At 37.4% G+C, this 16,912-nt stretch overlaps 1 protein-coding gene across 1 annotated transcript; it reads right to left on the bottom strand.

The window, feature by feature from the left end:
• Positions 1–4,877: 4,877 nt before the first annotated feature.
• Positions 4,878–8,161, bottom strand: LOC107821568 (protein PATRONUS 2-like). Its single transcript, XM_016648000.2, has 5 exons — positions 8,010–8,161; positions 6,648–6,740; positions 6,241–6,522; positions 5,420–5,463; positions 4,878–5,311 (listed from the first exon to the last, which is right to left on the bottom strand). The coding sequence occupies exons 2-5, from the start codon at positions 6,712–6,714 to the stop codon at positions 5,117–5,119; spliced, it is 588 nt and encodes a 195-aa protein (XP_016503486.1). The 5' UTR covers positions 6,715–6,740; positions 8,010–8,161; the 3' UTR covers positions 4,878–5,116.
• Positions 8,162–16,912: the final 8,751 nt, after the last annotated feature.

Below are 16,912 nucleotides of genomic sequence, written 5' to 3' on the forward strand. Positions count from 1 at the left end.
ACCACATTGCATTGCAATGAGCTATTTGGTCCTTCCAAAGTGCTAGTTAACCATCATAAAAATAAAAAAAATTCGCAAAGAAGTCCAGGAATTTAAGTTGCTATTATTAATAAATCCCTTTATCAAAAATAAAGTACAAGAATGGAAATTCTAACCACTGTTAGCATGACTAAAGCAAACTGAGCAATTTTTATTCGTTTGTGTATCAAAAATAGGATCTATTGTTTCTGTTGGTGTTTCCATTGCTTCACATTTGACAAAGACAATTGAACTTTTTTTTAAAAAGAATCATATTGTCTTGTAGATTCTCTAAGATCTTATTGAATGAGAAATCTTTTGGATTATCCCTTTACTATAACTATTGGATGGTTGTGTCTTACTACGTTTCATGACATTAATATACATATATGTTTAAATGAAATCCTTTTATAAAGCTTTTGCTAAATTATTTGTTTTTTATTATTATTTGTAGGTGGAGAACTTGAACTAGGCGATGAAAGTGATGAAGATCTTACTTAGGAGTATTAGACTGATTCATGATGAAACTTTACATATGCTGTAGAAATATTTTATTTTTGTACACTTTGAAAACTTATGTGTTCTAATTCACTGACAGATATTGTTATATATTTTGCTTTTATGGATACTACACCTATTCTGGATTCTGATTTTATTTTTAAAAAATAATTTCTCGTAAATTATACATATTTCAAGGTATGTTACATTGTTGGTTTGTTTAACTGTTCCAATAGAGATATGATAGCCATTGCAGTAGCCCAGAAAATAACCATCGTAATATATCAACATAATCATTGCAATAGCATAAGTCTCAAATCGCATAAGTCAAAAGTGACAGTTGCAATAGTATAACGTAACCGTCGCAATAGTATTAAGTAACCGCTGCAATAATTTAAAATAACTGTAGCGATATCCTCAACAACAATTGCAAATAAACTCTATCTCAACGGTTTTTAAGCATTCCTGTAGAATCACAAAAATCGTGGCAATATCATTCAAGAATAACCGTTGCAATAGACTATCTATTGCATCAGTTAGTAAACCGTTACACAGAACCGTAGCAATAGATCTATTGCAACGAAATATGTTGTAGCGGTTACAAAACTGTCGCAATATCTCTATGGCAACAGTTTTACTGCCTGCCGCAATGCTTTTGGAACCGTTACCATAAGCTTAATTTCTAGTAGTGTAAACAGGTTTTTATAAATCTAAGGCTACCATGAACAAGAGGCAGCTACAACCGGAACGCAGGTATGTTTTCAATTTCAGCTCCTGTCGATCAGAGCAACATCAACATCCAACATCTGCACGCAAGGTGCAGAAGTGTAGTATGAGTACAACCGACCCAATATACTCAATAAGTAATAAACCTAACTTAGGTTGAAAGTAGTGACGAGCTGGAACCAAGGTCGGAGTCCAGCACCAATAGCCAACAATAGTTCATAACATAATGGAAGTAATAAAAGAAGTAACTTAGAGATAAAATGCTCAGCTCGTTCACAGTTCCGAAAAATAGGCGTGTTTTTCAAGTATATCAATGAAAACTCAAATCTTTTACCGAAATCGCCAAAAATATGAGTAAGTTTGAAAACTGTGATTTCTCCCAAAAATCCTTTCAACAAGAAGTAAGATGTTTCCTTTTTTCAGATAGCAAGAGTAAAATACACATCTCTATGTCTATATGTCAATATGTGTAAGAAGTCATGAATGACGTGATACCGTACAACATGAGAAAAATGCATCTCTATTCATGTATGTCATGTGTGCATGTCAATGCAATGTATCTCAGAGATGAACTCATGTACTCACACTCTTAGAGTACCCAATCTCTCTGTCTCAAACTTTCCACTCATCATGCTCAATCACTCGACACGCTCATCACTCAGTATGGTCAGTCCAGCCCACGGAAGATCCATCCCCAATATATACATAGCAACTGACAGTCAGTCACTCAGTACTGTATAAGGCTAATGCAGCCTAGGTAAAGTCCATCACCAAATATAAATGCTTCGAACAAGATCCATATCCAGGGAAGATTCATCTCTCAATATAAATCAACCGCGCTCACTGGGGTGTGTGCAGACTCCGGAGGTGCTCCTTCAGTCCAAGCGCTATATCAAGCCAATCATGGCATAAATCAATGATACTTGTTGCGGCGTGCAACCCGATCCACATATATACATATATCACTCATAGCTCAGGCCCTCGGCCTCACTCAATCATCAATCTCTCCGGTCTCTCGGGCTCACAATGCCATGAAATTAGCCCAAAATGATGATATGATGTGTCAATAAATAGCAACAGAGACTGAGATATGATATGAAATGAATAAACATGATTGGGTATGAAATTGTAATTTAAACAAATAATTCAACAGCAATACGATCTCGGTGGGTCCCAACAAAATAAGCATGTATTCTAGACATGGTTTCTAACATGGATCATAGCTCAATAGCTCTAGTACGTAGAGATTTCATGGTTATAGATAAGATCAGTTAACTACACAGTACACAGAAATAATAGAGTCATGATTCACACGGTGTACGCCTACACGCCCGTCACCTAACATGTGCGTCACCTCAACACCAAAATGTATTACACGTAATTCGGGATTTCATACCCTCAGCACCAAGTTTAGAAGTGTTACTTACCTCGAATAAGCCAAATCCAATACCCAGCAAGCCAAACGATGCTCCAAAAATACCATCCCACATGTAACGACTTCTGAACGGCTCGAAACTAGCCAAAAGCGACTCAAATACATCAAATAATGTCAAAGGAAACAAACACAATCGATAAAGGTCGAATCTGTAATCAAAATCTCAAAATCGACCAAAAAGTCAAACCTGGGCTGGCACCTCAGAACCCGACAAAACTCACAAAATCCGACAACCCATTCAATTACGAGTCCAACCATACTAGTTTCACTCAAATCCGACTCCAAATCGATGTTCAAAACTTAAAAATTTACTTTATGAAATTTTATACAAAACTCCCAAATTTCACTTTGAAATCATCAATCAAATGCGAAAAACGAATATGGATTCATGTAATATAACCAAAATCGAGTATAGAACACTTACCCCATTTCATATGGTGAAAATCACCTCCAAAAATTGTCCAAATTCGAGATCCCCAACTCAAAATATGACCAAATGAACAAACCTTCGATATTAAGTATTTTTACCCTACTGTTTTGCCTCATTTTACGTGACAAACAATCTGAAAACTTGCTTTTGATACCTCCAATAGATTCTTTGTGAAATTTCAGTCAAGATAGGCTTTTGAATCACTCCATTTGACCTTATAATGAAGGAGATGTGTTGGTTTCATTATTTGAAAATAGTGTAGATTTTTAAATACGAAGTCGGTGGTAATTTTGTAATTAATCTGAAAATCTAGCAACCCAATTCTTAGTAAAATGACCATAAAATCCTCATACGATGTCCAAATTCGACGATTCTCTTTGCTATGGATCCATAATTACGATATGGATCTAATGCTTCAATCAAAACAGATATCGGAGCTCATTTGTTTAATGTGGTACCATTTATGCTTGAAAAACGACGTCGAAACATAAGAAAAACGAGCACAACACAACCCAAACCTATCCGAAACTCACCCGAGCCCCTCGGGACCCGTATGAACATACCAACAAGTCCCATAACATAATACGGACTTAATCGAGGCCTCAAAGCACGCATAACAAAATCGAAACGACGCAACGCACCTCAAATCAAACTTAACGAACTTTCAAACTTTCTACTTCCAAAAACTCGTGCCGAAACATATCCAATCAACTCAGAATGAACTCAAATTTTGCACACAAGTCCTAATACATCATACGGAGCTATTCGTGCCCCCAAACTGCAGAGCGAAATAAAAATTTTCAAAACGACCGATCGAGTAATTACGACACCTATTCTTGACATAATATATAGGTTGGTAGCTTCTAACTATTTGGTGCAAATGAAATTGATCGATTTTACGTCAATACAATTGAAGTTAACGTTTTTGCATTTTAGAATAAAATTATGTCATGTTATTGGGTAGAATCGCGCATGTTTGCACTAATCCCAAACTACCGAGCGAAGTACAAATTCTTCAAATGACCGGTCGAGTCGTTATATACATAATACATAGGTTGGTAGCTTCTAACTATTTGGTGCAAATGAAATTGGTCGATTTCACGTCAATACAATTAAAGTTAACGTTTTTGCATTTTAGAATAAAATTATTTCATGTTATTGGGTAGAATCGCGCCTGTTTGCACTAGTTATAAAATGATTCTTTCACAGTTTCCTAAATAAATCTTGATTCTACTCTTCCTTTCTCCTACCTTTGCCCTCCCTACCCCTAAAAGTTAGGGGATTTAAACTAAACAAATACTCTATATATTCCATTGAATGTAACCCTACCCCTATAAGTTATTGAATTTAAACTAAACAGATACTCCATATATTTCATTGAATCCGAGATATATTTTTCGATTAAACAATGGAACTGTTTCGTTGTAAATTATCTTCTTATTTCTATTTAAGAATATCAGTATACCTAGTTTAAAAGACTTGCTTTATATGAACAAGATAGATTTATGTAAAACGCCAACAACCTAGACTTTACTGGTCATCATATTTTCCTAACTTATGAAAGGATGAGGGGTTCCAATTATGCTTGTCTGTCTAGATATGTTTAATTATTTGCGTAAAAAAGTTATTTCTGGATATAGGCTCTGTCGCTTGTATCAGTAATCACCACAAAATTCACCACATTATCATATTATGTTATATTATATAAAGTTCAAATCCGAAAATGATGTGCACTTTTCAAATAATCAACTCCATTTATAGGTCAAGAACTAGAGTAAATCATCACAAATATACACATCAATTAAACGTCGATTCAAGTTACAAGGTGTCACAATTCACAAACATACAATCGCCAAGCATAACCAGTTTCATTGCATTAGCACAAACTAATTTAGAAGTAGAAAGACAAGTCTGCCACTGTTAGTGAAAAGCTAGAGTCAGTCAAATCCAAAGCTGTTGAGTCACTGGTACATGTGCATGTCATTAACCAAAAAGTGTAACTTACAGTTTCAGCAATCATTTTCTTCCTTCAATGTAAATTCAACCGGCTCAAACTTCCAGCGAAAAGGAGAGGAGGGTGGTGAATCCCTCCTCTTTGGAGAAGATGGAGGAGACTTCCATGAAGATCTCAACCAAGAGAACTCTGACATAGGCAATTCTTCAGGGACAGGGTAACAGCGTGGGCTATCCATTCCTAGATCACTCTGCAGAGGCAAAAATATTAGCATGAGATCAATATAACACATTCAGATTTTTCCTTCCAGACCACACTTATGCATGTGAAAATGTAGAAGATGAAGGGCTAGACTCACCATTCCCATATCCATTTTTGGTATTTCAATAGGAGAAGCTGAATCTGCAGGAAAAATGTGCGGTAAGGTTCTCCTGAAGTATCTAATTGGACAAAATGCATAAAAATACTGTTTAACTGTATTTATTTTATGCTTGAATGAGAAGCAACAAGAGCAAAATATGCATAAGCAGAGATAGTGGCCACAACCACAATGCACCAATGCAATAGTAATTTTTTGCATCCAGGAACTACTTTTTCTCCAAATAATGGAGCAATCAAACACAGACCAAAAGACAATCTGAAGAATCAAAACTTCAAGCCAAGTAATATCAATAACAAATTGTAGCTAGAGAACTATAAAATGATAGGGCTGTGTTACTAGTTGGTTTTAACCTGGGAAGGATAAATTGAATTGAAAATTTTGGTTTCTGGTTCTTTTTTATTTTGGGTGTTAGTTTTCCTTTCCCAAAGTTCAGTTTTTAGATTCTAAGTTGCGGTAAAGAAACAAAATACTGAAGAAAGAAATGAAAATCTATTAGATTATTCTTATTTGTTTTTTTATTTATTATGTTGTCCAAAACTTCTTTAAGATTTTATGCCCAAATATTGCAAGATAATTTTTGAGTGGCAAGAATATGACAATTAACTTTTACAATTTTAAGACAAAAAAGTTGACTTCAAGCAACCAATTAGAAACTCAAAAGACGAAATTGAAAAGGAAAATGTTAAGCTGCATTGAATCTATTCCAGTAGGTGATTGAAATACCAACTAATCGAACTGACTTGTCACAAAACTGACAGAATACACATCCTACATTCCCACAAGAAAGAAGATATTACCACATCCAGGCAGAACTAAGTCCAAGAAATGTTTTACTGTCATTGCGGATCTTTGTGCCTCAATGCATTTTTTGTGATCATGCTGAAATGTCTCCTCTGCAATGTTAAGCTCGTTGGGAACTTTAAGCTCCTTTTGTGAACTCTTTTTCTTTGTTGCTTCTTCGGGAAGGGCAGTTGACTTGTTTGTGATGTCATTGAGGGCATTACGACTTTTAAGCCCTATAATACCTTTCTTAATAGCCTCTGGTTTACCACTCTTTGATTTGCCAGATATCACACCCTCTGAAAAAAATAAATGAAATAATCTGTAAGCATAGATGCAAGAATTTAATGAATTTTCCAGATAAACCGGTAAATTTCTGGCATGAGTATCTTAGACAAGGCAAAAATGGTAAACCAACTCGTACTTTTGAGGTACACATCCGAATTTTCATCTTGAAAGATTAGAGGCCTCTGAATGAGATGCTTTGCCATGCTTACAGCTCTCACTCAACTGATGCCTGCAGCATTACAGTGTTCCGATCAGAAATAAGGTACACAAGACAGTGAAATCGAAGAGCTGTATGAGTCGATGCTTCAAAAGATTTTACTCGGGACAAGCTCATACAGTGCAAACCAAACTACCAGAAGGAGAAGCAAAAACCTAGTCTCCATCTACTCTACAATCTCAATTTTGTCCTCCCCTAATGTCTTACTTCCTCCCATCCAAAATTCTCCTGTTTAGGCTTTAAAACTGATCTTGAATATGCAAAACGCAATGCTAAAAAAAATTAGGAAAAAGTAAAAAGGCATTTCTTTCAAAGTCCTCTCCGAGTGGAATCATGATATAATCTACAAATCTAATAATTGATAATCCCGGTAGACAAGATATCTTTGAATGGTAAGAAAGCAGAAATATTCAGTAAATAACTTAAAAAGTAGTAACATTTGCTTTCGAAGGGCTATTAACTCGCAATATGAAAAATCCCATTTTTAGGGCCTCAATATCTTTTTCCCTTTATTTCCACAATATCACTTCTTCCTCCCTTTTACCGGATATTGTTGCCCCCTGATGGTTACTAATTCATGCTACTTTTTCTCCTCTTTCCTTATCGTCTTTTGCCTTTCTCTTCCTTCTTTCTCCCCCCCCCCCCCCCTCTTTCCTCTTCTTCTTCTCCCCGATTCTTCCTTTCCACCTTTTCTTGAGCCGAGGGTCTATCGGAAACTGCCTCTCCAGCTAGGGGTAAGGTCTGCGTACATACTAACCTCCCCAAACCCCACCCATGGGATTATACTGGGTATGTTATTGTTGTTGTTGTTCCACAATATCACTTCTCAGATATCTGATTATGATTATTCAAAAGGAAAATCAGTACACCCAACAACTTCACACCCATTATCACATGGAAAACAAGTAACAACTGCATATTTGATCTGTCCCGACATATGTGACGTCCCAATTTGCTTAGACACGACTAGATTAAAGAAAGTTATTCCCTATCTTCAGATACCAGAATATTGAATTAAGTATCAAATTGTGAATGCAGCATTTGGGCCAGTTCACAATAAAAAGCAACACAGTTGATTCCCATTTAAACCGTATACATAAATTATACATCGATTATACACATATAATACATAAATTATGCATATATTATACCTCCACCGGCTATTTTTAGTTTAAGAGGTTGAGTGGACAGATATTTGGGTTAATTCTTCTAGATTTTACTAACAGAAAAAACGCGTTTCAATTATAAAGAGAGAGGGGATGAAATCTCGAGGAAACTTACAACTCGATTTTGCCGGAGAAGAGAATGCCGAGAAGATTGCGCCAGAGAGTGGTGTCAAATTAGGGCAAGAGCGGGAGATGAATACAGTTCAAAGTTGGGGAATTTGAGCGGTAAAAGGAACCCGACCTTTTGAAGCCCGAATTAATGCTTGATTCCCATTTTAGAGCCCTTTGGGCTACATTTCCAAAATTAGAATTGGGCCAAAACAAATGTAACGTATAAATGGGAGAAATTCAAAAATAGTCAAATTTACAAGTGGTCATTCAAAAATAGCCACAGTTTCAACAACAACAACGGCCCAGTATAATCCCACAAGTGGGGTCTGGGGAGGGTAATATGTACGCAGACTTTACCCCTACCCCGAGGGGGCATAGAGGCTGTTTCCAGGAGACCCTCAGCTCAGGAAAGCAACAAGAGACGATATATTAGTACTATCAATAGACTCATAATAAAATAATATAAAATATAAAATAACATAAAATAACAAAATAACAACAATATAAGAAATATAGGAAATACGAAAAAGATGGAAGGTATAATAATATCCAGCAGATAAAGCCTTGCATCAGTAGTTGACCAGTAGCATCCGAAGACTAACTCCTAACTGGCCAGTCTCACTCTAGTGCGCTGTAGAAATATTCACAACTTCCCCCCTAACCTACAACCTTAATGCTCAACCTCCACAATTCCCTGTCAAAGGTCATGTTCTCAGTAATCCTAAGTCGTTCCATGTCTTGCCTGATCACCTCTCCCCAATACTTCTTAGGTCTCCCTCTACCTCTCCTCGTGCCCACCACAGCCAGTCGCTCACACTCCTCACCGGTGCATCAATGCTCCTCCTCTGAATGTGCCCGAACCATCTAAGTCTTGCTTCCCGCATCTTGTCCTCCATGGGAGCCACGCCCACCTTCTCTCGAATATCTTCATTCCTAATCTTATCCATCCTTGGATGCCCGCACATCCACCTCAACATCCTCATCTCTGCTACTTTCATCTTCTAGATATGTGAGTTTTTAACCGGCCAACACTCAGTCCCATACAACATGGTTGGCCTAACCACTACTCTATAAAACTTACCTTTTAGTAACGGTGGCACTTTCTTGTCACACAGGACTCCCGACGCTGACTTCCACTTCATCCACCCCACCCCTATACGGTGTGTGACATCCTCATCGATCTCCCTGATCCCCTGAATAACTGACCCAAGGTACTTGAAACTACCCCTCTTAGGAATGACTTGAGAGTCAAGCCTCACTTCCACTCCCGCTTCCATCAGCTCGGCCCCAAATTTGCACTCGAGGTATTCTGTCTTTGTCCTGCTCAATTTGAAACCTTTAGACTCAAGGGCATGTCTCCAAACCTCTAGCCTCTCGTTGACGCCGCCTCGTGTCTCGTCAATTAGAACTATATCATCAGTAAATCGCATGCACCATGGCACCTCCACTTGAATATGATGAGTTAGTGCATCTATCACCAGGGCAAATAAGAAAGGGTTGAACGCAGACCCTTGGTGCAACCCCGTAACAACCGGAAAATGTTGGGAGTCACCTCCTACTGTCCTAACTCGAGTCTTAGCTCCATCATACATGTCTTTAATCACCCTAATGTAGGCAACCGGGACCCCTTTAACCTCTAAGCAGCTCCATAAGACCTCCCTAGGAACCTTGTCGTACGCTTTCTCTAGATCAATAAACACCATGTGGAGATCCTTCTTCTTATCCCTGTATTGTTCCACCATCCTCCTAATAAGGTGGATAGCTTCTGTGGTAGATCGCCCCGACATGAAACCGAACTGGTTGTCTGAAATAGACACCGTCTTTTGCACTCTCATTTCTACCACTATTTCCCAGACTTTCATGGTATGGCTCAGTAATTTGATACCCCTATAGTTATTACAGCTCTGGATATCGCCTTTGTTCTTATACAACGGAACCATTGTACTCCACCTCCACTCTTCAGGCATCCCATTAGTCTTGAATATAACATTAAACAATTCAGTAACCCATTCCAAGCCTGCTCTACCCACACACCTCCAAAGTTCAACCGAAATTTCGTCTGGCCAGGTAGCTCTGCCCCTTCTCATCTTACTCATTGCCTCCATGACCTCATCTACCTCAATGTCCCTACAATAACTTAATTCATGGGGACTATCGACATTCCTCAATTCACCTAGTACAATATCATGATCCCCTTTTTCATTTAGAAGTTTATGAAAGTAGGTCTGCTATCTCCTCTTAATCTGGTCATCCCCCATCAAAACTTTGTCGTCATCATCTTTTATGCACCTCACTTGGTCCAGATCCCAAGTCGTCCTTTGTCTCACCTTAGCGAGTCGGAATAACTTCTTCTCCCTGCCTTTGTTCCCTAGTTCCTCATACAGACGAGCAAAAGTTGTCGTCTTAGCCGCCGCTACTGCCATCTTCGCCTCCTTTCTAGCTACCTTATACCTGTTGATACCCAATTTTTCCCTATATATTTTTCAATATGCAAAATACTTTCAAATAGCATATATATGCATATATAAGCATGTTAGAAGGACATGGCCCTTGATAGGGAATTGTGGAGGTCAAACATTAAAGTTGTAAGTTAGGAGGTAGTTGTGAATATTTCTTCGAAGCATCAGAGTTAGACTTACCAGTTAGGTTCTAGTTTTAGAATGTTAGTGGTTTCTACTGATGTCGGTCTTTACCTACTCGTTATTGTGTACTTTCCATCTATTTCATATTTTTTATATTGTTGTTATTTTATTATGATTCTATTGATAATACTAATATATCGTCTCTTGTCATCTTCATGAGCTGAGAGTCTCCTGGAAACAGTCTCTCCACCCCTCAGGGTAGAGGTAAGATTTTTTTCTATATATTTTTCAATATGCAAAATACTTTCAAATAGCATATATATGCATATATAAGCATGTCCAAATGTTTTATTATTTTTCCATAATTTTCAAAGGTTTAAATTGATTTATTGTCCCCTTTTATCCATATAATCCCAATAACTATGTCCAAAATTATTATTTCTGATGATTCACTTATTGGATTTTTATATTTATGTCAAAATATGGCTAAGGTAATTTTTATATATTTTTACAATTTTATTTAATATTTTTTAAAGCTAACTGCATATAATTGCAATATTAGCCTTTTTAAGATTTAATTGTGTTTTATATTCATAAAATTAAACCCTATATTTTTAAATTGTTATTTATGATTTCAGTGCTTTCAATTTATTTTCAGAAATTTATTTACTATTTTTATAATTTTAGAAAGGGGAAAATTGGCTATTTAAATAACAGCCCATTTGTATTTAATTTTTAGCCTAAATTTATCCCCAAATCAAACCTAATTTCCCTGGCCCAATTTCAATTTAACCCGACCCTAACCCAATTTCAACCAACCCAAATCCGGATTCCCCACCTACCTTTTTAATCTAGGTCGTTGATCATTCAGATCAACGGCCACCATTCACCCTTCCATAATTAAACCCAAATGACCCCTTACCCTAACTCACTTCTCACTACTCGCCGCCCCTGAATCCCTCTCCTCTCAATTCTCTCTGCAGCCTCACATGAACCCTAGCCGCCGCCACCCAATTCCACCTCAATCCCCACCTAATCCATGGTCTCCCATGGCCGTTCGAGATGTATACCAGCCTACTACACCCTCTGGTGGCTCGTTTGTGTGATTTCATGGACAGATCTCGAAGAGATCTGGTCCAGTCCTTGCTCAACTTATGTTCATGGCCTTTCTCCGGCCATCCATGGCCTTTCAAGTCAGATCCTTGACTTTTTCGGCTAGATCGGTAACTTTTCAAAGTCTTCCTCACTTTTCCGGGTTCTTTGAAACCCTAACCTTTAAGATCTTTCAATTTTCTTCAGATCTATCTTAGATATGTGCATATTATGAACTTCTTAAGTGTTTTCTCGAAGGTTCTTCGATTTTCTTTCAAAATGACTCTTCATTTTTCAATGATTAGGATTTTCTCTTAAATTTTTAAAGATTTCTTCTCTAATTTTAATGTTGTTTATGATTTTACTACGTTCAAACAACTTGTTTATGCTTTCCTTCTACTTGATTCAGCATGTTGGAAACCCTAGGTCTTTTTTGGTCTTATCTAGTTTCTGAAACTGTCCTTGTTTGTTTGAGTGTATACTTGTTCGATTAAGTTCTTTGTCCCTGTTTGAATTATTTGATTCTGAGTTTTTACCATCTTTTAAACTGGACTATTGTTGAAAACCCTAGGTCTTTTTGGTCATATCTAGTTTCTGAAACTATTTATTTGAGTATATGCTTGTTTGATTAAATTCTTTGTTTCTGACTCTCTTTTCTTTGTGTGACTTATCTGATTCTGAGTTCTTATTATCTCTTAAACTCGACTATTGTTGAAACCCTAATTTCTCAAAAAGTTTTCCTCACTTGTTACTTTGAGACCTTTACTTGTTTTTGACTCTCTTCTTCACTTTGGCTCTACGTGTGAGCCCTGATTATTCGATCTTGTCGACTACTGGATCCTAGCTTATTCCTGCTACTACTGTATGTTTTTGTTGTTTCTTTTGCCAATGTGTTTGGCCTTGCATGTCTGATACCTCTGTTCATTCTATTTATATGTTGAAGTGCAGAATCATGTTTCTTTCATGATTGATCCTGATTTCCTCAAATATTGCGACTGATTGCAAAAGTTTTCTTATGAACCCTAATTTTTTACTTATTTGTTTAAAATTAATTGATTCCTTTCCTTTACTGTGATGTTTTACCTTGAATCCTTCCCCAAAATTAAGCATATTTTTGTACTTAGACTCAATCATTTACTTCATACTTTTACTGCCCCCTTATATGGCAATAATTAATCTGTCCCAAACTGATTTCTTTCCTTAATTAACCCTGTTAGTATCCGTTAAGCAGTGATTCCTTAATTAAAGGTAATCACTTGTGTTAATTGATTCTGATTATGATTATTTCCATGTCTGTATCAAGACTTTATTTATTACCTTATTCTTCACTCATTTTCAAAACTATAAATACCCTACCCCCTCTTCTTTCAAAGGCACGAATAATTTGAGTTCAGAATACACACTTACACTCAAAAAACTCTCTCCTTCTTTACTGCTACTTGTGTTATTTCTTTGTCTAGCCGGCTGAAAGTCAAGGCTAGACTGTGGAATCTTGCTTGCTTTACCTTTCTGCACTTTGCTTCTCTACTGGTATGTCCTAGTTAATTTTTTAAGCCTCAACAACAACATGTTTCTTTAGTTGCTTCAGTTTTTTTCACTCTTGCCTACTTCTGCTCATGTTTCTGCAATCAAGTTACATTATTAGCATGCTGTAATATGTTCCCTTTTCCCTTAGATTAATATTTCCCCTATATGTGTTTTAAAGCATATTATGACTTATGAACCCCAAACCCCCATATCCCCTCTATGTGTTTGTGTTTCTTTGACTGGTTTGTGACCATGTCAGCATCAGCTATTGTTGTGCATGACCAAACCAGACCCCTACTGGGTTCATGTGCTTACAGGCAAATGTATCCTTAAAACCCCTTGACCCCTTTGAATGACTGCTGATATCGTGTAGTTTTGAGTTTTACTACTACTACTACTGATGTAAATCACCTCTGTCACTAATTGCTTTCAAAATGGACTGTCAGTCCAGCTTTTAAAAATAAATCTCTTTTTCAAACTATGTTATACACTTCCACTATATTCTTAGAATCTAGGTTCTACCCCTCTTGTGTGAGCCTTGCCTTGGGACCCTCGAGCTCCCTCTGAACTTGGACACATAAGGGTTGGCCCTTCCACACTGCACTCATTCTATTTGGTTATGTAAATCTGGGTGTGAGCACTGCTCAAGATCCCTTAAGGTCCTTAGGGAACTCTAACACACCCAGGTATGAGAAAAGGCTTTGAAATTCTGGCATTGAAGTGGTTCATTACATAACTCAGAGAGGAAGTCAAGATCAGACTTCCTTTGGTTGTAATTTCTTATTTCTGCACAACTTTTGTAATTCAATCATTGGGTATTTAATAATTTGTAAATAATTATGGGGTGATTAGTGAAAAAGGGTGGGTAGTTGTATCTTGTGGGTAAATTGGGTAGATAACATGCCTATAGGGTCTATTTTGATTCCAAATATGGTATGTTAGATAACATGCATATATGATCTGCTTTGGTTTAAATAAATTCTGCATGCTTTACTTTTCGCAATTAGAAACCATGTATATAGGGTCTAAATGGCTTTAGCAATAATCATGCCTATAAGGTTAAAAAACTGCTTTATAATTAGATATCATGCTTATAGGATGTAAAGTAATTGAAGTCCAATTTTTCATTGCAGCATGTATCCAGATTCGTTTCCATTAGAGATCATACCTATAAGTCCAAAGTCAGCTTTTAATAATTAGATACCATGCCTATAGGATTTAAAATCAGTTGGAATATAAATCATGCCTATAAGGTCTAAAACCAGTTTAGTTAAAAATCAGTTTGACTCATGCCTGTCTGAATCAGATTAAATAACATACTCTTTTCGTGTTAATCAATATCATTACAAAGCATGCCTATAGGATCCAGATCGCCTGTTTAAAAATTAACCACTGCTCTACCGCATTCTTAATCAATATAGATATCATGCTCATATGACATCACTATTACGCCTAGGCAAGCCTTAGGTAATTGTATAAATAAAATTGGAATTGCCTTTGTTAATTACCAACTGCTACAACCAGCAGGTAGGCTTGATTCAGACTTTTTTTCTGAGTTATGTAATGAATACGGTTCTGACTCAAACTCTGCTTTAGGATTTTAAAATTCAGACCTTAACTATGTTTAAGTCATGCTATTTATATGCATTATTTGCGGAGGTATATATGAGCCCTCTAATTGTTTATATGTTCCCCTCAAAATGCAGTCCTACGTATTTTGTATGTTGTCTTAGCTGTTTTACCTTCAAACCTAAGAGTCAGCCTAAAATCCTCCCTCTTATAGGTATAGTAGTCCTAAATTCCTCCGGGACTGATAGGAATGGGACGGGTAATAGCATGCAATAAAGGTCGAGACCAATCCGCGCTTTAATACCTTAATAGGGTGGGAAGGGTAGATATAGATATGATGACAGGTGCGCTAATGCCACGTATATCCCCTCTTCTGAGGAGTGTCATACCGGGTATTGCATTGAGGTGATCCATATTACAAACAAACCTAGGATCCCCTTTATTTTTACAAGCATGTTTAGCTTATAACTCTTTCAAACCTTTCCTTTCAATAATTATTTTCAAACACTTGCGTGCTTAACTTAATTCCCCTATTACTTGAGCCTTTTATTTGATTACTTGCTAATTGCACAAATTCACAAAAAACTGTCTGGCCGGGAATCACACTAGTGGATGGTGATGGGTGCCTAACACCTTCCCCTTAAGATAATTTCAAGCCTTTACCCAATCTCTGGTTATCAAACATAGTTGCAAAAGAACTCTATTGATGTCCTAATGTGCCTTAAATCATTAGGTGGCGCCTCTTCAAATACCCAATTCCCAAAAGGAAATGAGTCATTACACCCCATGAATGTCGAAACCCGGAAACTCCTCTCCATTGGAAGGGGAAAAAAGGGGGTGCGACAGCATGGCGACTCCGTTGGGGATATTTAGGCTTTTACCGTTTCAGACTGTTCTTGTGAATTTGTACCTCCCTTATGTGCAATTACTTGTTTAAATTTCTTTAAGCATTTAATTTCTTTTTCAAATGCGAAACATGTCTTCCTTGCTTCTTTCCTTTATTATCGCTTTAAATTATAAACTGTTGTATTTATCGCTTTCTTAATGTGCAAATACATGTCAACATGTTTTTAATTATTGCATAATCATGCTCAACATCATACTCCACTCGTGCCAAACAAATACTATAGCAACACTTATAATGAGTGGTTGCGCTCTTCCTATATCGTTACCCCCTAAATTCGGAAAAGCATATTTACGTTAAAACTAATCGATCAGCGGTGCAGTCGACAGTTCTGTGCCTTCCCCCTTGAGTTGTCCGCTCAAGGGTAGTCCACCGGGTTTCCCTGAACCCAAATGGTCATCACCACATTCTGTGCATTTATTTGGAGAACTAAATACTTCATGCTAATTGTTGGTATTAAATAGTCGAGTCTGGTGGGGGTAAGGGCCTAACCTTATCTGTCTTGCAGAAATATGAGGTACGAAGTCCCCAGATTCGGCATGGTCACCAACATCCACCCAAGACTGCTAAGCTGGTGGAGAGATATACACTCTAGTGACCACACTCTCGTTAGAAAATACCTGGGAAATCTACCATCCCTCCTGGAGATCCTACCTAACAACATGATCATAGAAGCTGCCACACTATTTTGGGATTGTGAAAGGGTCGTGTTCCGCTTTGGGGACATTGAAATGATGCCTTTGCTACAGGAGATAGGAGGACTGGCTGGTCTAGTGTGGAAACTCCGGGTTTGCTAATGCTTGAGAACCGCAAAGGCATGGGTTTCCTCAAAATGATGGGTTTGAAGAAGAAAACAGAATTGACATGCCTGAAGGAGTCATACATCCTTTTAACTACTTGTATGAAAGGTACGGTCACAACAAATCCTACCGTACTTACCCTGACGAGTTTGCCATCACATCCTTGGGGCACATCCATTGAAGGGTTTTTGTCTTCATGTTTTGTTTTCGGGGACTGATTGTGTTTCCGATGAAGAAAGGGAGAATCCATACCAGGCTGGCTATGATAACTAACACCCTAATGGAGGGGATTGGTGGGCAGCCATTCACCATCGTGCCCATGATCATTGCAGACATATATCGAGCCTTGGAGAAGTGTCAACGAGGAGCAAAACACTTCGAAGGCTGCAATTTATTACTCCAACTCTGGCTCATGGAACATCTCCAAAAACGC

The sequence above is a fragment of the Nicotiana tabacum genome, chromosome 10 (genome assembly GCF_000715075.1).
Source record: "Nicotiana tabacum cultivar K326 chromosome 10, ASM71507v2, whole genome shotgun sequence".
Taxonomy (NCBI): domain Eukaryota; kingdom Viridiplantae; phylum Streptophyta; class Magnoliopsida; order Solanales; family Solanaceae; genus Nicotiana; species Nicotiana tabacum.

Bases quoted from the DNA above. Each gene is read 5' to 3' on its own strand.
- LOC107821568 (XM_016648000.2), bottom strand. From the start codon at position 6,714: ATGGCAAAGCATCTCATTCAGAGGCCTCTAATCTTTCAAGATGAAAAT. The intron at 6,523-6,647 runs GTACGAGTTGGT...TATTTTTTTCAG, and splicing joins TTCGGATGTGTACCTCAAAA to AGGGTGTGATATCTGGCAAA. The intron at 5,312-5,419 runs GTGAGTCTAGCC...TTGCCTCTGCAG, and splicing joins CAAAAATGGATATGGGAATG to AGTGATCTAGGAATGGATAG.